At 32.6% G+C, this 23234-nt stretch overlaps 1 protein-coding gene across 2 annotated transcripts in view; it reads right to left on the minus strand.

The window, feature by feature from the left end:
- Positions 1–16824, minus strand: part of LOC116337518 (protein dead ringer) — a 48308-nt gene extending 31484 nt beyond the window's left edge. For both annotated transcript variants that reach the window (XM_031762149.1, XM_031762148.1), the window contains exons 1-5: positions 15872–16824; positions 15066–15525; positions 8856–8966; positions 855–1027; positions 392–726 (exon numbers count right to left, since the gene is read on the minus strand). In XM_031762149.1, the coding sequence (XP_031618009.1) occupies positions 392–726; positions 855–1027; positions 8856–8966; positions 15066–15119 (673 nt within the window). In that variant the 5' untranslated portion in view covers positions 15120–15525; positions 15872–16824. The remainder of the gene's footprint in view (positions 1–391; positions 727–854; positions 1028–8855; positions 8967–15065; positions 15526–15871) is intronic.
- Between the last annotated feature and the right edge of the window lie 6410 nt (positions 16825–23234).

Below are 23234 nucleotides of genomic sequence, written 5' to 3' on the forward strand. Positions count from 1 at the left end.
TTAATGAAAAATTCACCAGCAACATTCAATGACACAAAATAAATAAGAAAATATGAAATCGAAATTAATCAATTGTTTTGAACAAGGCTAAAAACAACAACAACAACAACAACAATTCATTTACAATGTGTTAATGCTATTTTCGTTTTCAAACTGTTCGACGACAACACGTTCGTCAATCATAACAAAATGCGAATGATAACTCAATTTAAATAATTACCGCCGACGGCTATTAACTGTTTAAATCAATATCCTAATCACAATATTGCCAAATAAAATGCATATTTTGCGCAATTTCATTCACAATCATTTGAATCGTTCAATCGGTATGATTGCAACATTTTTAGCTAAATAAAATGTCGAAAAATGAAATAAAAATTTTTGTAATTACCATCTTTAGTATTTGGTGCATTTGGTGCGTTTGGTGTTGTGAATGAGAAATTTTTCTGTGATGTTTGCAATGCGGATAAATTATGTGGCTGGTTTGCAGATGTCGTTGACGTGGCGTCAGTACCTTGTGGCATGGTAAATGACGAATTTGGCGGTGTATTTAGATTGCGCAGCGATTGCATTGCAAATTCGGGATCCATTAGACCAACTTGCATTTTCAATTTTTCCAATACATCGCTATGTGGCAAATTTTGCAGATTTTGTAAGTTTGGTACGCCCATGAAGTTGCTCAACATACTTAGAGCGTGGCTTGGCCCAAACACCGAATGATGACTGCTGTCGATGTGAAACAATGTCACATAAGAAATATGTGATAAAATTATGATTAATATTGAATAAAAAAAATTCGATGCTTCGATACGGAACCGTTTCATTTGAATAAAATTCGAACAAAATGTATTCACCTTATGTTTGTTGTATTCGATGGAGAACGCTTTGGGCTGGTTGCAAAGTCTAATGCTGTTTCAGTTTCATTTGTATGTGCATTCAAATTAACACCTTCGTCGCTTGATTCACATTCTTCGCGCATCATCTCGTCTTCTTCTCTGTCTGAATGCTCATCTGCATGTGAATTACTCTACAAAAAAAAAAAAAATGAAGAACACACACAAAAAAAAGTTCGGAAATTTTAGTAAAAATGCAAAAATGTAATATGTTTCGGTAACAAATGGATTGAAATAAACATTCAAAATGAAATGATCTCCGCTATATATTTTGTAATTTACAATTTCGCAATAAAAAAAATGCCAAATTTTTTGAATTGTTATTTGTTTGAACAATGATGAAATGTATGTTTAAATATGCGATGTACATTGTTTTTAATTTCTCTCGCGCGCTTGGAATTCGTGAGACAAAAATGAAATTCAAATCGAAGTGACAGCACACATACACGATGCGCGCTCGCGCGCTTGCATTTTATTTTATTGAAATTGAATGGTTTGAAAGATGCTCAATCGAATACCAATTCATAAATAAACACACAACATAAGAGATGAAGTGTGAAAATAAAGTGGCTTTCAACGCATTATTTGATATAGGCACGATGGATGGCTACCGGTTTTATATTCACATACATGCTACTATTGACTGACGAACAATCATGCCGATTTAAAATTCATAGATTTATTAGGTTGATTTGAGGCTTCATTGAGAGTCTCTTCATCAAATCTTGTGAGAAAATTGAATTGCTATGACAAATATTGCGCCCAAATTCAAATCCAATTCACATGTTCGCTTTGAGCAGACACAGATATGAAATGTGCCGCACTCTATGTTTTTCTTTACATTTCAAGATTATTGCTGATTAAGCGTAAAAATGGCCAACCAATTCATTCGATTCCATGTTGAATTTACAGTGACTTTGGATCCAATACGAAACCAATAAATGTTTCTTAAAATTGAAAAAAAAAAAAAAAAAAAAAATATCGAAGAAACATGTAGGAAAACAATCACACATTGATGAGATGTATGCGCAGCAATCAAGCAAAACACTACTCAAATTAATTCAATTAACACCTTGCCATAAATAGATTTTTAAGTAACGGTTTTCAATTCTTTTTTATAAGATTGTTTCTTTCGTCATTTTTTATACATGTATATTCACCAAATATCGTGATACGTCGTCGATGTTTCGATAGCAAGTTATCGATGAAAGAAGCGAACGATGTTCGGTTGTGTAAAAAAAAAGTGCAAAATCTGGCAAATACAAATGGTATGTAACAAGATAGTTCTGCGATTGAAAGTTCCGAAAACAACAAAATGCATCGTTACACAAGTGTTAATATTGCCGATGTGTGTGTGTGCGCGCGTACTTTTTTTTTGCCATTTGCCGGCATACAAAGTGGCACATAACAGGCGTAGGCTGTGGTATTTGCTAACGACATATGCAAGTCCGGATACAATGTGCATTTCTATCGAAATTCACCAATAACTCATTTTTTGCACCTAGTGCATCGGTACACTTATTTAATGATTTAATTTGAACGTCTGGTGTATACTGAAATGTGTTCCCGGTAGATTTGATGTGTAAATATGCTGAAAGCGATTTTCTCTACCAAATCAAATATAAAAATTTAATACATACATATTTATATCAATATCTATGTTTATATACATATATGTATTAAGACAAATAATGCATCTGTGGGGTGGTCTGGCTCTCATTTGGTGTACAACATTGGGATTCGTATACTATTTTGTCTCGAGACTTGAATAAATCCAGACACACTTTTTTTTCCTTCTCCTCATTCATTTTATTTCACACATTGATTCATCACATTATAATGCACGTCGTCTTTATGCATGATTTAACCGTGCATACTGCTTTGCACTTCATTTCTTTACTTGTTTTGGGTCATCGTCGTCATCACTTTTATTGTTTTGTTTTCTTTCCACATGCACGCATATACGCACCCGCTCGCGCACACCCAACAAAATCCATAAGAAGGAGATTGAACAAAAAAAAAATCAACACTCACAACATATATGTGTATTTAATAAAAATTAATATTTGAGTGTTTTTTATCGTAATGGAAATAGTGTTGGATAGATTGAATAAAGAATAAATGATCAGGTCAAAAATTAAATAAGTAAACAAAATGCAGTTTTTGGAATTGACGCATTGTGACCAATACCGCTTATGGAAAAAATCTATTTACAAACATCAAATAATAGTCACACATTTAACTCGGACCGTGTGCTTTGCTGTATAGTTTTTTTTGTGTCGAACTATGAGATTTGGTAATTTTATTTATTGAAATGTTTTTTTTTTGATCGTATACTTGATTTACATTTGAAAGAATAGCATACCATACGCATTTTTAATAAAATGAGCGTTTTTATCTGCGTTTTATTATAAGTATTTTGTATTTTATGACAGATATCAGAGAGATAATGTACAGAGTTTTAATTTTGTCACTTTATCATGAACAATTAAATTATGAATATTGAGTGTAAGAGGGTCACAGTAGCTTTCAATAAATGTCACAAATTCGCGATCCATTCATTTATTGTGTGAAATGATTTGTAGTTCAATTCGAGAACGATTCGGGAATTTGTGTGACCATCAAGAAATGTAAATATGTTGAATATTTTGGACATGAATCGCATCCGAATCCCATGAACAGCACACTTGTGATTTGCGGTAATTCCATTTTTTTCCTCTCCCTCTCTAGTTCGATTCATTCTTTTCTGAGCAGTTTTTTGTTAGCTTATTTATTCATTTTAAAATGACACATATATGTAAATAAATGAATAAATGAGCTCAGAAAAATCATAATCATAATAACAACACCAATAAGTGTACACATCCGTTATGGTTTCAATGTATTTTTAATTGTATATTGTATATAAATGGCAGATATCATTGAATAATGTGTTGGGCCGCGCTCGATGAACCTTTCTGTGTGCATTGTGCGCACGTCTTTTTAGTGCCTGCGGTTTTTTTTCTTCGACTCGAATTGATTGTATTTACTTAAATTTACCAATATTTATTTTTATTTTTTTTTCAACTTTTTCTTATTTATATGTTTTAACCTTTTCTTATTTATTGAAACAGAAAATGTGTCTCTTTCTCACTTTTGCTATGGTTACATGCTTTATCTCCCTCACGCCATTTGTTTGCATCGGTCAAACTTTAGTTTTTGTCATATCTTTTTTTATATTTAATGGATTTAATTCGATTTCGTTGAAAAGGCACTTGTCAAAAATTGACCAATTGGACATACCATATTCGATTATGATTTCGTAATGTGAAAGTAATTGACACAATGGCGGGAATTTCCGCGTGAGATTTCTTCGGTTTTTATTTTTGACCAAATAAATATATATACTTATATTGATTTATTTTCAATTAACAGCAAGTTCGTAAATCACTTTTATCTGTCTGCTTTTCTCTCTCTCTCACTCACTCCAAGTAGGTATTTTCGAAAATTCAATTTTCATTAGAATCACTTCAAAAGAACACACATTTCAAATTGAATTGACAAAAAAAAAGTGAGTATTATCGCTCCGAAAGAAATGTCATGAAAGTGCACTTCGGATTATCGGCATTACATTATTTTGATTCCATTTTTCGGGGAAACATAGTGGACAGAAATGAAAATCACTTCAAACACATCCAAAATGGGCATGTATGTGTGTGTATCCAATTGTTTGATGTTTAGATCCGATATTATCGTCTTATGGTTTTTGTCTTTATTGTTTTTATTTTGGTTGGCTGTATTAAAGAATACCCGGTAATGCGGTTATGTGTATATGTGCAAGATTTTGACTTTGTATGTCTTAATCTTTTTTCTGTGCCTTATCAAACATAGTTGCAACTTTTCAATTTTTCAAAAAGGAAGCTAAACTAAAAAAAAAATCATAATGATTAAAATCACTACTTTTTTATTGCATTTATGGTCTTATTGAACATGAACAATTATTGAAAAGTTTTATCAATTTAATAGTCATATGCCGCTTTCATTGTGATAAGATTTTTTTGCTTTTCAATTCGTTCAGCTCAACTATTTTTTTGTGAGTAATGCAGTGTTTTTGATCCTTTTAAAAAGTAGCCAGTTTTGTTATCTCTTTTTTCTTATATATATAACCGAATTTTTACTACAGATAATATTTTGTATTATATTCGATGGTTGTTGCTTATAAATTATTTGGAAAAATTTCAATTAACAAGTGTACGTGTGTTTGTTATTAAGAATTGTTCATTTGAACATGAGAAATGATGTGATAATAAGGTTTTTTGTTCTTCATGTCTCATACCTTTTGAAATTGATTCCGATGTATTCGAGAAAAAAAAATTGAATTATATTTTGTTGTTGTGTTTAAAAACAAATATGTACAATTTTAGAAAATTCCCAGTACGTACACCATTATTGTCCAATTACTTAGAGTTGTATTTCGAAATTCATTGCAAAGTTGGAAATATTTGTTTTATTGTCTTATTAAATGAAAAAAAAAAAATATTTTTTTTTCGGCAATTTATTCAAGTCTTTTGGCTAATATGAACGTAAACGAATAAAAATGTTGATGGTTCGAATTTAATGGGGATCGGTGTGGTTTCTATGAGTGAGAAATCACATAAGAATAAACAAAAAACTCGATAAATTCATATTTGTTCTGGCTTTTGAATTATGTAAATAATTCTACAAATAAACAATGTTTGTATGATATTTCGTCTTATTGAAATGCTTTCCAACAATAATTGTCGAATGGTATTTCTCTTCATTGTCTTTAATTTCGATCGAAGAAGAAAAAAAAAACCAAAATGAATGGAACAAAATTCAAAAGAGAAAAATTGTGTGTGCATTTTCAGGCATATATAACGTCATCGTCTAAGTTTTGTATTTCGTTTTTGTTTAAACTCTTTCAGTGAACAACTGAATTGACATATTTATTTAATTAAAGTCAATGAAAAAGATCATTAATTAGCTTCTCAACATTGGAAACCATCGCCATCATTATATACTTCATTATGCCTCACGATTCTCTGCGATACCATATATAACATATTTCTGGTACTCTTCCATGGAACACATTGGGCAATGATTCGAATGGCGTTGGCATGATCAACACCAAAAATAATAATAATAATGATGATGATGATGAAAAAAACCAACCAAATGAACAAATATCATATTCATTTGTATTCCACACTTCAAACAATCAAACATGTACAGATCGCGATGAACAGAGAAGATAAATAGTGTTTTCATTTACTTGCTTAGCCTTTATTTATTGGGACAAACCGAGAATATATAATTTTCTCCAAAACCGTTTATTTTTCGCTCGTTTAATTATGAGCAATATATTCATCTCATTGTTATCATTTTGTATGAGTTTAACGCATTTGCCACGCCTCTTTTAGTTCGATTTTCAGTTTTGTCACATTCTTTATTGAGAAACGACACTAATGCTATTAATAAATTAGAATTTCAAATTGGCATTCATCATGATGAATTGATAGAAATGATAAACGATTCCACGGCTGTTCATGTTTGTTTGCAAAATTTTGAAGTGGATGCATCTCTTTTTGTTCAATTTCAACTTTGGAATTCAGCAAAAAAAAAAATTATACGTAATTTTCAAAAAGACAAAGTGTTTACGGTTTAAATAGCAATTAATTCCATTGAATTGATACGCATACGTTTCATTATTACCTTTTTTATGAAACTAAAGATAAAACAAAGCGGCAAAAAAACATCAAATCGATGCCAGATATCAAGTTATACTCCGTATTAGTACGATACGGCATATGACTTTTATGCCATTCAACATCCATGTTCTCTCAATTAAATAATTGGGATACAATTATTCCGTAAGACGGTAACAAATAATAACGCGAATATAAAACGGAATGACAATATTATGGCCGTAATTTTTCTTTTCCTTTTCATGTGGAATACTTCGTATAGGTCGTTGTGATAAAATTTGAACGGAACAAAACTGAAGAAATTATGTGAGCATTTTCAATTTGCTCGAGAACAAGAGACAGAGTGAAAAAAAAGAGCAAGCAACATCGTCCAAATAAACAAATATTTGTTTACTTATTATTATTATTATTGTAACACCTTATTTTTTGGTTCAATATTCTCTCGCCGACTCGAATATAAGTGTGTATTTGTGATACGTGAGAAAAACTTTCTGCTACATTTTAATCTTTCCATGGGATAAAGGTACTGTAATTAGAGAGAAAATAAAACTATGTGCTATGGCTTTCTCCAATTGTGTGACAATCGTAAAAACAACACCATACAACACAACAGCATAGCTCGCGAATACTAATAACATATTGAATGCCGTTGCTTTTCTTTTATGGTAACGTGCCATTTCCACTTCCTATTTTATTGTCAAATTCATGGAATTAATGGTATACAAAGCGGCATTTCATCATCATTGTGCACAGTGTTTCCGTTTCAGTTTTCTCCACAGATTATTCTTACATTATTTGCTTTAATTTATTTGTCATTTGCTGACACATGAATTTCATACTAAATTTATCATTTATTTTATTTTACACATTTTACTAACTGTGAATTTGGGAGGGAAAAAACAAAATGCTTCAAATATTCGCCAAATGGTTGAACACCTTTCGGTCGCCCATGATAGTTCGATTCATTATTAAACATTTTAAAAAGGAGGTAAACAAAATATATTCGATAAAAACATTTTCGATCGATAATCGATTAGGCTTATCTTAATAATTTTTGTAAAATATGTTCGAATAATAACCACACACCAATGAGGCAAAATCATATAGACTTTATGATGATTCATAAACATTCGTTAAATGCCAAACGATTGAAAATTCACAATGGAAATCGTTTATTTTCTATGCAATTTACATTTTCGTTGAAACAATCTCTATCGGTTATACATAGCTAAATTGGTTTTGTTCGTGATTTAACAATAAATATAAATTCGCTTTGTATTAAATGATTGACTCCTACATAAGAATTAAGGATTAACATCAATTTATGATGTAATCGATGTTTTAAAAATTTACTTAAATCAAACTTCAAAGCCATTATTTTTATTGCGCAAAATGTGATTGAAAAAAACTCTTTTTTTTTGCAGAAATTGTACTCAATTTAGAGTCTATCTCAATAAAAATCAAATTGATGACAATTAAATAGCTAGGAATGTACGCTTTTTGAAGATGTTGCCATTAAAATATGCATTCATCTTTGCAAATGCAATTGACATGATGTGTTTTTTTACACATAAATTTTATTTCATATCATGGCTTCGCAAAAAAAAAAATTTAATTCCAATAATTGAAAATAAATTTCCTTTCAATACATAATACGTAAGTTACAACACATAAACCGCCATTTGATCGCGATTACTTACTTATGCGATTCTTTGGAATTCAATTTGTGCTAATGTTGAATTCATATTTACGAAGCGAACTCCAATCAAATGGCAAGTGGCACCGTTCACAAATAACTAACTATTCAAACGGACGCGGCATGTTTAATTGAATTTCTGCTTTTTTAGCCTCTCCTTTGTCGATAATCACGTCCCAAGCCGTTTTGTTCAATTTTTGTTTCTTTTCACTCTCTTTGTGAAGCAAATGGATGAATACATACGCGGTGCCATTTCAATTATTTGTCCAGTATTTCTAATTTGGTTTTTATTTCGTGCTTTAAATAGCAGCACACCTTTCTAAATTGATGAACACTAATCAAACAATCGGCATACATAACACGTTGTTCATTTAATGAACAAGAAAACTGTTTGTTATTCAAACGTGTGTGTTGTCCAAAAATTAACCACAACAACAACAACACACTTTTGCCAAAGCATTAAATGATGAAAAAAGCATCACAATCTTCATACTTTGTTGTTCAAGGGGAAAAAAAAGAAACAACTATTATAATAAAAAAGCGAACGAGTTCACTATTTACCAAATTTATTTGAGATAATGCCCACGATCGTATTTTTGATGGCGGTTTTTTTTCCATGCCGCCCTTTCTACTTCTCTCTTTTTTGACAGTAATAAATTGTGAACTCGAAACCTTTGGAAAAGAAACAAAACGCATTAAAAATAAAAAAAAAAAAAGCAAGAAAGAAAGAAGTAATCACGGGTGACGGGAGATGCTCCGCCCAATCAACAGTGCCCATTTTAATAAGCATTTAACCGGGTGAATGTGCCATGCAAATTGAATAGAATTGAATTGTGTGACGGCGACGACAACGACTACGTAGACTTGTATCATGTCGCAAAAGTTGCAATTGAGTCAGGAAAAAGAAACAATAAATTATGACACAAAACGGGACAAAAACAAAACCAATAATATTTCATTTATAAAATGGTGTTTTTATTTTTCTTCAATCATATAATGAGGGCGATCATATTGACCCATTGATTGTCATGATCAATTCAAGTGGAAAATATACGGCTTTTTTTTGCTATATCAATCAAGTCAATCAATTAAATTGAAGCTGTCCCTTGGGATTGAGTCAACTTTTACAATTGGTTACATTGAATACTGGTTTGGACACACTCGATTGGCTACATAAACCACTATGTATGCTGTGACTAGTATCAATTTTATTGCTTTTGTTCATTCGTATATAACTTGTGATTAAGATCTTTGTAGAAAAATCGACGCTCGGCATCGGTCTGTGATTGGAACAGAAAGCAAGTATTCTGCCTTCTTTCACTGTTCATTTTCATACACATACAACTGATTTCATTGCGATCGTGACATTCGTTGTGAAGATTCGAAATATGAATGGAATGGAAAAGGTACTTGGTATGAATGAAGGACAGAATCGACACGATGAAAGTAAAAGAATTTCAGAATTCTCTGCAGGAACTATACCGATAAATTTTCATCACTATGACTTTTAACGCGTGCTCAGTGTCAAAATAGAAATCTTTGCGTCTTTTTTTTATATTCTCTTTTGGGTTTTTTTCTCTGTTTTTCGGTTCTTTTGTACGTTTTTGTTTGGCAAATTTCGGACCCTTCTTTGTGCGAAAACAAATTGCTATAATGTTCATACATGACTGGAAGCAGCTCATACAACAACAACAACAAAAATTATTCGCACACGTGCTATTATTTTCTGGCATTTCAATCTTGAATTTAAGGTATTACCAAAGAAATAGAAGTTACATTTGTAACATTCCATTTAGTTGTGATTCTTTTTTTTTACATCAATTTCGAGCGAATAGAAGTTGTTAAAGGTCAGCGCATCCTCACTTTATTTCGAAATGTGTGTGATTTTCCAACTTGTTTTTGGAAGATGGTTTTTTAGATGGTAATGAATCGACCAATGTGAAGTCAATTGACCACACCATTTACACTAATGTGAACAATTATTTGGCATCTATGAAGAAATTGAAATTTCCCAATCTTGACTAGTGGTAGAAGTGAGAGTATTGACTGCATCGAAATGCATCCCATAAAATTGTGGCCATAAAAATTAATGAAAAAAATACCAAGAAGTTGAAATGTTGGCAAATGAAATGTTCAATGAAAGTACAAAAATCAAAAGTGCCCTCTTATTTCCGACAAAAACATTTCAGTTCGATATATATTCGGCATTTTTAAATATTGCTATACCTGGCCCAAGGCATCTTATCTATTCTATGCACATTTCTAGCGATTACCATATCTTCATAAACTTCATATTCAATATCGCTTTTGTTATATTGCCTTTTCTATTCGATTTACGAATTATGCATTTGTTTTTCCCCGAAATTGGGAGATAGAGAGAGAGGAATTTATTTTTTCGTCGAACCGTAATCAATATAAAAGGTCTTTTCTCTTCTTTTTTTTTTGGCAACAACATTTGACTAATAGAAAGTATAAAAAAACAATAAATATATTTGAAAACAAATACGAAAAGGACATGCTAAAGTACAATTCGAAGACAATTCATTCCTGATCCGAAGTAACAATCGTTCGACTAATTGTGAGCAGCAATAAAATTACCTTTTTTTTTCTGCTTTACACTTTTTCACATGAATAATAATATTATATGTGTTAGTAACGAGGACTGCAAATATTTCATTACTTCAGCTGATACCGAACAAATTCCTTTTCCAACACCCAAATGAACCATAAGAGGAATTAGAAAGATTCATTCTTAGTTGGGAGAGAGAGAACAAAAAAAAATTTTCTCTTCTTCATCTTACTCTCTATCTTTCTATCTTCCACTGTCGCTCTCACAAAGACACACACAAACACACAAAAATGACAATATAAACAACTAAAAGTTAACTTAATTGCACGTTTTTTCATTGTCATTTATTTATTTACAGCATGCGTTAAAAACTAACATTTTCGCAACGATACATTGTTATAATAATGAAGTAAAATTGATTTCAGGTACCGAAAAACAACAACAATAGCAATATTCATAAGCAGTATGGCCAAACAGAACCCTCATGCCCAAGAACTTCGACATAAAAATGACTGACATCTCGATGCATGCCATTATGGCAATTGCAAATAATAGCAGTTGTTTTCGTGCAAATAAAATTGAAATTTTGCTGTTTGGTGGTCTCTCTTTCGTTTTTGTGTAAATATATTTGTGTGTGTGTGTGATTAGACGCGCGGGTGCGCGTCAAGTTTATCGTGTGCCAACACCACAATCCAAAACCACTTTGCATACATAATTTCAGTTGAAAATCCATAATGCATGCATGCTATCGTCTATATGATCAAAAGCATTTTCCAAATAATAGTGAAATCGAGAAAGAGAGAATTAAAAACAAAAACCAACCAAACACATCACATACACACAATCTGCTAAGTTTTCTCTTACAAAACACTTAATAAAGTAGTAAACACTATAAATAAATAGCAATTATGATCTTTCATTTTGAACGCGCGCGTCTTCATGTGGGTTATGCCAGAAATGCCATGGTATCTCGATCATATGAATGCAATTTTATTGCTATTAACGTATTGTGCGAATGCATTTTGCCAGTATGAATCGCCCAAAAACATGCAACGAACAATGGCTTCACGCAAGAAAGAGAGAGAGAGAGCTAGATGCATCTGTTTTTGTTTCCAATCGAAATGCGTTTCACAGATATGCGATATACTTTATTGATGTGGGAAATTCGATTTGAATTTCCATTAAATGTTCCAACGAATGCCATTTTTTCGGATTAACCAATTCATTGTAATCCACATCAAGTTAATACCATGAAAATTGAAACTGAAATTCAATTGAATTATCACCTCTTTAATGTAGATCGATGTTAGCATACGTTTCGATACGATTACAACAACAAAAAAATTCATTGTTTGACCGGTCCATCATAATAACATGAAGTAAACGATACCGCAAAAGTATAAAAGTCAATTGTCTACTCCGATTGTTATGAAATTAAATATGAGAGAGTCGATTTATCGTGAAAATGTCTAAACACAGTGCATCTATTCGATGCTGCCATAAGTGTAAAATAAGACTGAAGAGCCGCTGTTTGCACTGGCATTTTGCATACACAGAAGATTAACAAGCATGCGGCGAAGGAAGAAAAAAAAAATTCGCTAAATATCGAAAAGAAGATTGAACTGCGAATGTGAATGGTTTTTTTTTGAAGAGAAATCATGTGTGACGACGATGTGTACTTTAGTAAAATGTAATCAAAGTTTGTAAATGTCTACGAGATTTGTTCACACTTGATTTAAATTGTTTGGGCGGCCAATGGTGTTTCACTCACGCGCACCATTCGAGTAAACGCAAGGAAGAGAGAGAGAGAGAAGGAAACAACAACCGAGAAATCTATCGTTCAATAATAATCGTGTAATAACGTGTTGCGATTGCGTACGAATGACCACTAGCTAACTGAGCAAACGCTTTCGAGAGATTTGACTGTCTGGTCAAACAATGTGCATACCGTTTGGTTTGCGGGATGCATCGCAGTTTAGACGATTTCATGAGTAATTTGGAAAATTAATCGAAAGTATCGATGCATCTTTGGATGAAATCGACAATTTCAGGTGCAATGCTATTTGTTCAAATTATTAAATATTTTTTGTGATTGCCACATTTAGACATGCATACAATTGGCATTTGCTTAACAAATACATCAAATGTTTCGTTCAAACTATTTTCAAACGCATCTGGTTGTTATCTATTCAATGCGACCGTATCGTGTGAAGGTTCTCATTGTAATATGTTCACATTTTTTTCCATCATAAAAACCATCGAACGGTATCTGCGTAAAAGAGAGAGATGGCTGTGATCTTGGACATCTCTGATCTTTGGATATTCAACTGTGAGAATAAAATTATCCATCGTCTGTAAAATAAACTGCCCTTTCCCAAACAATGCCAATCAAAAATGATTGATTTATCAATGGGTCAAATAACAATACGATCAGTTTATCAGTTGTGTGATACCGTTTTGGCTGGCATTTTTGCTCACAAAATGCTTCAAATGAAAATAACTTAATCGAAACGTGAACATATCAGTTTCACAAATCGAATGATATTCAAACATCGTCATGCCCAATTTAAAGTGTCAAATGTGTAATGACAATGCTAATAATATCGTCGATATATCCATTTAGAATATGTCTCGTCCCCTAAATTTTTATTATTATTTTTTTTTTTCATTTGATGTTCGTTATTCCGATGATCAATAACCAAATTGAAATTGAAACGCCGCAATTGCTTGTTGCTTGATAAATAGAAAAATAGAAACTCTTCTCTATCTCCCTTCCTCTTTCATTTCTCTAAATTTGAATTGAACGGTGTGACAAAATGTATGTAAACTATAACGAAATGTTAACCAGCAACTAAAAACACCCGCATTCGATTGGTACGATTGAAAATGCAAAAACAAAAACAACAACAACAAACACCATATCAAACCACAAGCTATAATTGAACAATGAATACGCATCAGATAATCGGTTTTGTTTTAGACCGACTCGATTGGGCTTTGCGTTTCGATGTATGAAATAAATTGTTAAAAGGGCTATACAATACAGTACGTTGCACACAGAAGCAAATATAAAATATAGACAAAAATTCGATTGTGGTGAATATTATGCGAAATGGTAAAATAGTAAAATTTGAAAGTCAATGATGATCTCTGATATTATCGCAACATGGAAATTGTTTCTAAACATTTTCAATTGATTAGAAACATTGGTCGGGATAAAAACGTGTTGGTTTTCTCGTTTGGCATACAATGTGAGACTGTGTAATGGTGTGATCATCATGCGCTGGTGGACATATGTCAATTGATGTCATAAGGGTTTTCACATCATGATTGAAATGGAATTCACATTATAAATATCGGATTAGTGGTAGGTCGTTTGTCGCAAGAACGCTCAATTTTTCTCTGATTCAGCAGAAAATTAAGCATTCTCAAAAGTGTTAAATGAGTTGATTTTGTAGTTAACCAGTATGAGAAATAAGCGAGAAAATTGACTGAATGACATACTTGAGATGAAAAATGAAATAGATTTTATTTTGTTTTGTTTTTTTTTCCCGTAAATTGACTTATCGACTTTGACTATTTTTATATTTTCTCTTGAAAAATGTGATTCAAATAGTAAATAAACGGAATAAAATTGATTGTGCGTTGTGTATAACGCACATTATACGGGTTAATCAACAGTCTTCGCAGCAATGCTTGAGGTTTTTCTTGAATCATGACGCGATGTTTTGTGTCATGACAGCTATTCATCCAATGTGCTATGGTGTACATGCGTCTAAATACAGGTACATCATGCACTGTGGCACGGACGATGACGTTTTCTAGATCACTTGAAGACCTACATAAATGGCATTGTGTATATAAATCAATCATTCGATGTTGATATCGATGCTGTCGAGCGCATTTAAATTCACTTATTCGCTGTAAGTGTACTTACTAAACGTTCAATCAATTTATGAAAATTAAATGCTTTTATTTTCTAGGAAACTTTAATTAGCGCTACGATCCCGATCAGACGATTTCATTTTCTTGTTTGTTTTTTTTTTTCTATCTTTCCTGTTACTGACTACTTGTTTTTCTTTCTCTTTTTAATAAATTTCATTTATTCGCGTTTCGACTTTATTGAATTCGAATGATTGAATGTTTAAATAAATTTGGCATTAAGTTGAGAGTTGTGTGGATGGAATTGGGGTAAAACTTACCATTGGTGAATCGTCGCCTAAATCGGAATCTCTGTCGATTCGCCTTTCGTCCATTTCACTGAAGATCGGAATTGGTTCACGATTTTTTACGCGAATTTTGGCGACTATTGATTACTTCTCGTTAGAAAAATGTATCAAGAATTTGACCGCGATGGAGGTATATCAGTGATATAGCAATTCAATCGAAAAATGCAATGAACAATTACAAACAATGACAAACACCAGAGTGTATATACAAAAACAAAAACAAATATATTAACTTTTCAGTCAGTTTGTTGTTTCGATTTTTCTTCAATTCGTTTGAATCACACCTGTTTTTTTATATTTTTTATTTTCTTTGTGATTTCAATGTTGATCACTGTTCGATTTATGCGATTGCTTTTTCAAATTCGATTTTTCAACAATTTATGTTTAAACAAAAAAAAAATTTTTTTTTGTGAGAGTTTCGTTTTGAAATGATCTGAAAGAATGAAAAATTTTGATATTTAGACGTTTTTGAATCGACGCTCAAAACTCAGCGACCTAAATTTATGACAAAAAAAAATAGGCAACAATTTTGTGATCAAAGTAACGGTTCATTTATCGCTGCATCGCATTAAAATCGAATAAGTGCTCGGACGACAATGAAAAAGAAAAGATTCTTATAAAAAAATATGACGTGCATGGAATAGTTTTTTTTTTCTTTGCGTCTTTTTTTTTTGCTTGCAATAATGAAATGATTGTAGCCTATTAAATAGAAAATGAACACAGCTATTGTCTGCAATTGATTGACTGTGTTTCATCAAATGATGAGATATAACAGTTACCTTGCAAATGATTAGCTATTGTAGTTGCCGCTCGATTTTTTGGACACTTTTCATATCTACGCGTATCTTATATCTCTTTCTCAATTGCTCTATCTCGCTCGATATCTTCGTTTTTTTAAGCAATATCAATCACAAAATTGTCTCCCTTTTTTTAAGATTATGTTCACTCTTTCATATGTCGTTCGAAATTTCTTTATCGAAAAATGAATTTTATAATTATTTTGCACTTTACTTTTGTTTTGAGTTTGTTTTTTTCCCCTTCTCTGTGTATGTATAAGTGAACTTTTATTCAAAAATGTATAATGATAACAAACTGTGAACGACAAATGTTCGTGTTTTGACACTTTTTAGTTTCTTTGAATACAAAGATCATATAGTTCACACCAGAATCGTTTAGTCATTCAGTTCAATACAAATACAAGTCTGGCTCTCTCTCTGTGTTTTTTTTTTTATTATTATTGAATGTGTGTCTTTAGCGCTAACTCGTTAGAAAATCCATTTACATATGTCTTTTGCAGTGATGTAAAATATTTTGAAATTCACCGTAATAACTTGAGTTTAATTGCTGTGATGCGATTCGTCATGTCACCTATGAAATGTTCATTGTACCGTTACTGCCTTCGTTGTTTCTGTATTTTTTTTTTATTTTCTTCGATAAACGTCGATTATGATTTCGAATGATAATCGCTTTATTAGTGTTTTGTTACGGAAACTTTGCACTGAATAAGATACTCTATTTTTTTTTGTTTTCAATTTTCTTTAGATCAGTTCATTTAGTTTATTAAATCGCTTTACTTTCTTTTTTTTCTTAGTATTTTATAATCGATTCACTCAATGCACACTTTTACTATTGAAATAATATTTATTCGTATTGAATCAAGAGAAGAAAAAAAATGCCGCACAAATTAAAACAACACTAAAACGCTGAATGGATATCGCTACAGCACGTTCGGACTGCGAATGGTGTCGGTTTGCGTGAAGAATCTTTTCCAAACCAAAGAATTGTGATTGCTTGGTTTTTTTGTTGTTGTTTCGTCTTTCTCTCTCTTTCTCAATCGGCTCGTGCACATACAAATACATAAACACGCACACACATCCAGCCAAGTGATTCGCTTGTACATGCGCCTCAATGTGAGCATATCCTCTTTTATGATCGGTGTGCTGTTGGTGCTAGTGTCTGTAACACGTTCGTACAGACCCTTTTCGGTAGTAGCCGAAATAAACAATTTTTGATGTTCGTCAAACTTCGTTCATAAGTATTTGTTCGGACGAATGCTGCTTGCTGTGTATCACAGTTCGCACGCATACACAAACAATCAGCCACGCACGTACAATGCAAACACCAATCATACACTTGCACAGTTTAACCATCTCTTTCTGTATTTGTTCGAACATCAAATACTACCTAAAACTGTGACTATTTTCATTTCGAACGTTTCAATCTATTTCGTATGCATGCCAGTACAGTGCGATTATCTCGGTATGTGTATGCGTTTATATACATACATATTTGGTGCTAGCCTGGATGTGTTGATTTTTAATGCAAATAGCATTCGGAGAGCATCAGAGAGTGTGAAACAAACATCGAAACATGGCACTCAATACACAAGCAAAAATCATTGCGAAAAATGCCGAGCCAAAGCACTTTGGATCAAATTAATTGCGATTACGTATTGATTGAAAGTTTGTTGCTTTGGTTGTAATGAAATCGGTTTTCGGCTTCGAAACGGCTACACTATCTCGATGGTCTTGCAATTAGACGATCGACGGGCGAAGACGGTGTCGATGTTGTCAGTGTCGGTGTCGGCGTCATCGTTGTTATGTTTTCACATTGACGATGTGCGCTTGTTCGAACATTTATTATTATGATGATTATTATTGTTTTCAGTTTGTTGCGATTTGGTTCACAACTTAGTTTGGCTAGTGAACAAACGCGTAAATTTTATTTCTCTCATTCGTTTCACATATATACATACAATACATATGTTTGCTTTTTGTATATGTTCAACTCATCATTGCCCATTGCACGTGTAGTTGAATCGACTGCGTGCGACTACACGAATTGTACACGAAGAATTGAAACGCGTTCCAAGCGCTTTTATACATTCCAATTTTATATACAAAGTAAATAAAATCATAAAACGATATTATAAACGGGGATAAAAATGATAAGGTTGCTTTTATAGAAGGTGACGCCTCTAAAAGAGGTGGAGCTTTGTCGCAATTTATGTGTTTTTGTTGTTGCCGTTGATTGTTTTGTTTTATTTTTGTTATTTTGCTCATTCATTGTTGCTCACTCGACACTCGATTTTCATATTATTATTATTATTGATGTGCGCGGTTGTTGTTGTTTTTATTGCAATAATTCGCTTATTGTAGGTATAACTAATAACATTAAATGTAATAGCAATAATTTGAAGACGAACGAAGAAACAAAGCAAACGGTACAATACCGCACAATAAATTCGTATACATATCGTTTATATCGACGATGTATTGGATATAGGTGCTGTACATAGCGCAATGTGTTATTAAAATATTAAACAATTTTAATATGTAAGGCATTTGCTTATTTCATCATTTAATTGCATTTAATTTTTCTATTGTTTTCCTAAAGCGTAACTTTGAATTAGTTCCTTTGATGACCTTCATGTTGTTGTTTTTTTTTTTTGCATTCGCATGTGGCGATGTAATCGGCGAAAATTCAACGCAAAATTTTCAATGTTTAAAAATGAAAAACAGCACAATATCAAATGCAAAAAATCAATTTTATAATGTACAGAGCGAGAATGTGAGAGAGAGAAAGAGAAAATGGTTCAATTTAAATGTTAATGGAAGGATGTGTCAGTTCTTGTTTTTTTCATTAATTACGCCAAATGAATGAGCACATGAGTAAATATTGCCATTGGTCTTAAAATAATAAAATGAATGCAATGCATTTTCGATCGATTTTCAAGCTGAAGCGTGTGAAATGTTGACGAAATGACGAAAAAAAAAGTATCGGCCGATTAAGTTAGACAGCTGACGGAAAGGCCTAAAATCTGTAGAAATGATCTCTGTTCAGTTAATTCTTCTTCTTCAATATTTTTTTTCACGACTTTTTTTCTTCTTCTTTTTACAATATGACTTTTAATTCTTGTTTCGTTTTAATGTGAATTTCCGTTCGCATTTTATGTTTGTGTGCATTTTGCTTCACGAAAACTTATTCGCTTAGCAAAGAACGGCAAAGAAAATAATAAGAAGAAAAACGCATATACGAAAGAAAAATATTGTGCTAGCAATAACAATCACACATGCATAATATATCCGATGTGCAGGCCCTAGGAAATACCAACTTAAGATGCTCAAATTAAGTCACTCATGACCATTTTTCTTAACAAATATTGAAAAATCGTCCGAAATTTGTCAACATATTGAATGAAATTTCTTATTATCAATTTCTCATTGTAAGCATCACGGTGTGGAGTCCATGTAAAAGTGTCGTCAATTGTTCAATTCATTTAAAATTCATGTTTCCTAGAATTTTTTTAAAATCGCACCAAGTATTTTTGAATTGCATTCCAGCATCACTGTCATAAATGTCAATGCACCTTGGAATTATTTTCCATATTTTTTTTTAAATCACAATAACAACAATATTGCTTCTGTTGTTAACGTGATATCCACTTGTCACTGGAATTAGATATTATAATAAATGTGGTATGAAGATCATCCATCAGAACGGTGCGCAAGTGAATTGAGTCGAGAGGATGGATATAAACTTAAAATAAAAAACAGAGTTACACGACAAAGCTGAAACAGCATATGGAAAGAGCAAAAGTGGTGATGATCGACCAATTACTTGGTACATCGTCTGATGTTCCATTGACCGCATCGTATTGCATTTAACGAGCAAATGACTTTGATTCCCTCTTTATTTTGTTTTTCTCTTTATTTTTTTTATTTTTCATCATATTTTCTCTTGTTCAATGGAAGACATTGCAGCCGCTTTTTATTTCAGATTTATTAAAACATCTACTAAAGAAGCGCGTGTTTCCATATGGGACTATTAAAAACGTCCGTGCGACTAAAAGCAACAAAACAGTTGTGACAAAGTGGTAAAATCATTTTGCTTTTCCCATTCAAACTGTTCCTATTATTTCTCACTCGATGTGTGTGTGTATGTGTGTGTTTTTTTTGTCTCGTGGCTTTTTTCAGTGTTTCTTTTGTCGCGCACATAAATACCGGGCGACAAATCACCTTTTATTTACTAAGTAGGTTTACATTTATTCTAGATTTAATAGATTTTGTTCTTCTTCTTCTTCTTCTCCGTATCGCACTCTCAGAATCAATTATTGCTATTTATTTCTCTATGAAAAGAGCTTGTGAAGAATGAGACTTGTGAATCTGTGATAAATGCAATGAATACGGACTCATTTGATATTCAGATCTATGTTCGTATACGAAGAAAATCAGGCAGTCCATTCGAAACGATTTATTTGTATTTGAACGTGGATGTTATTTTGCGTCGTTCGCGGTAATCCTTTGTTATTATTGTGTCTTTTGATTATCTAATATGCGTACAATGCGAACAAAAGACTAAAATCGTTTAATTACTTAATGTAGATGTGTCACATTCAATTCACATCACATCGCAACGCACATCGACCGTCATTGTCCACAACATTTTACTGAATAAATAAATATGAAAATGGTTATGAAATTCAATACAAATTCAAATGATTTACATTTTAAACAAATATTTCGGTATTTATTGAGAGATGAAAAGACAAGTCAATTCTTCAAATACACGCACACACACACACACGATAGATTATTATATGTACATATATGGTCCATTTGTCTATTGTAATGGAAACCATCTAGTGTGTAGCACGCATTTCCGTGTATTAGACGAGAAAATCCCGAGGTTCAATAGTTTGGCCATTTGTGGTTCGTCGAATTTGAGGTGCGTGATATAATTAACACGTTACTTAGACAAATAAAAAGTCAATTAATCAGGTCTCGTTTTAGGTATGGTACAAGAGAAAAAGAAAAGGTCAATGCCTTTGATTTTCTCATTACTAATTGCCGCCACCTGGAATGAAGCTGCTATTCCGAGAGAAAAATGATGTTTTAAGTAAGTTCATTTTTGACTTTTTGGTTTACTTCTTTTCTTGTGTGTGTGTGTTATTCTCTATCTCTGTACTGCAGAAACACCTCACACAAAAGACATCGGTTCATTCAAACCGAAACCGAAATACTTATTGGCGCACTACACTATGTATGAAGAAGCGAACAAGCGTTCACATTCAAAATCCAATGAAATGAAGAAATTAATTTATTTTGTCATAAATACGTGCCTGAGATTCTGCAAAACATGCCAAATGAATGAATGGTAAGAATGAAGCGAGAGAAAAAAAAATACAGTGGCCACAATGCCCGTGATTCTCTTGTAAAATTGGTAACGCGCTGAAACGGATCAAAGAGACGGAAAAGAATGAGGTGTTAATGCGCCCACCGGCCATATATGATTAAGAAAAAGATATAACCATTAGGTGGTCAATGTGTTAAGCAGTAAGTATATCGCCTTACCATCAAAGCCATATACAATGTACAATGTCTCGAACGGAGTGTGGCGTAAAACGGAAATCTTCGGGTGCCAATACACACACACACACATAGGGCGAGAGATATACGCACTCATACTCAACGATGATAGCAGTACATTGTCTGTATGCGCGCTGGATTCTGGCTTCGGGAATGTTCAATGATATCAAATAAATAAAGTACGATTTAAAAATTACCAAAAAGCTGAACGCGTTTCACGTAAACTGGCAAAGCCAACAAAAATCAGCCGTTTCGAATGTTATATTGATTTTCTCATGGCTTTATATTTGCGGTAACCACATCAACCAATCGATTTTATTACATCAAAACACCTTTTGAGAATGTAGCGATACCAGATTGAATTGATCGTGATCAAAAATTATTTCAGTCAGTGAGCTAAGTTATGGTTTTATCTTTGTGCATTTGTTTTTTTTTTCTCTCTTCTTCTTTTTCAGTTCGGATGATTTTAACTTTTCAAGCTTTTAATTTATTTTTTGCTTCATTCGGTCTTGAATCATATTCAAGAAATCATCGCGTTTTGGCGTGCGAGCGCGCAAGAGAGATTTCATTCCATTGAATAGTGTTCGATTCGTTTCTTGTTCGTTCGTTATTCTCTCGACAAACAATTATCTTCAATTTCTCATTCATCTCTGTCTCTCGCACTCATTCAACCATTTAAACCGAATATGAACGATTCATTCACTCCCCTCGGTCATTGTGTATGGCATGCACACTGCTGAGCACTGTTGTTGTAGTATATAAATCCACAAATCGATTAGTGGAACGCGAATAAATTTTATATAAATGTCCGATAAGAAGTAGAAAATAAATTGCTAAATCGAACATTTAGCGCACATTCTTAATAAAATTATTCGAGATTTCAAAATCGCTTGTGATCATCTTCAGCAACTGGAAATGAATTGCCCGAATCCATGCTTTTTATATTATTGGCACTTTTTTTCTTATTTTCTCGCTCCCTCTCTCGGTCTCTCTTTCTCTCTCTCAATTTCTTTTTATTCACAACGAGATTCGGCCGGATTCTGTTGCATTTCCCGTGCGTAGAATACGTTCTTGTTTTCTGATCAATTCCATATACCGGTTCTCACATCAAACGTCCTGCGGAACATATACCAATTGCAAATTTATTACTAATTGAAATTATGTGCGAGAAATATATACAACAATACGAAGAAACGGCAAGACAGAATAGAAGGTATAGAAAAAATAGAATAAAGAGAATAAAAAAACACTCCGATTCAGTTCAGGTTCACAACAAATGTGCAAAAATACATGGCGAACGGTTTCAAATATCCATTCAATGCATTCCAATATGTTACGAATATTCGATGTACTTATCAAATTAATGCTTAACAGTCGAGTTGTTACCATTTAGTTCAGATACGAGACATTCTTCACTTATATTTTATAGTTTTTCTAAAATAGTTTTTATAGTTTTTCTGTTTCGGCAGCATTGCATACATCACTCGGTGATGGTGAACAATCAACGGCGATGTGGTGGAATTTCTTCAAATCATTTTTTTTTTAAATTCCGAATTACTCCCCTGTACATTCAAAATTTTAATGACACTAATTAATGAAATGTATGTGCACATGAAGGGCTTGAGGCTGACATAGGTGCGTGCTCATCGCTTCATTTTGGCACAAATTGTTTTTGTTTCAGTGGAATCAAATTAAGAAAACAAATTAAATGTATGGAGAAATGTTATTATTCGAATTTTCCTAACATCCGTAATAAAATCCATGGAAAATGTAC

The sequence above is a fragment of the Contarinia nasturtii genome, unplaced genomic scaffold (assembly GCF_009176525.2).
Source record: "Contarinia nasturtii isolate CC-2019 unplaced genomic scaffold, AAFC_CNas_1.1 Cnas_scaffold_285, whole genome shotgun sequence".
Lineage (NCBI taxonomy): Eukaryota > Metazoa > Arthropoda > Insecta > Diptera > Cecidomyiidae > Contarinia > Contarinia nasturtii.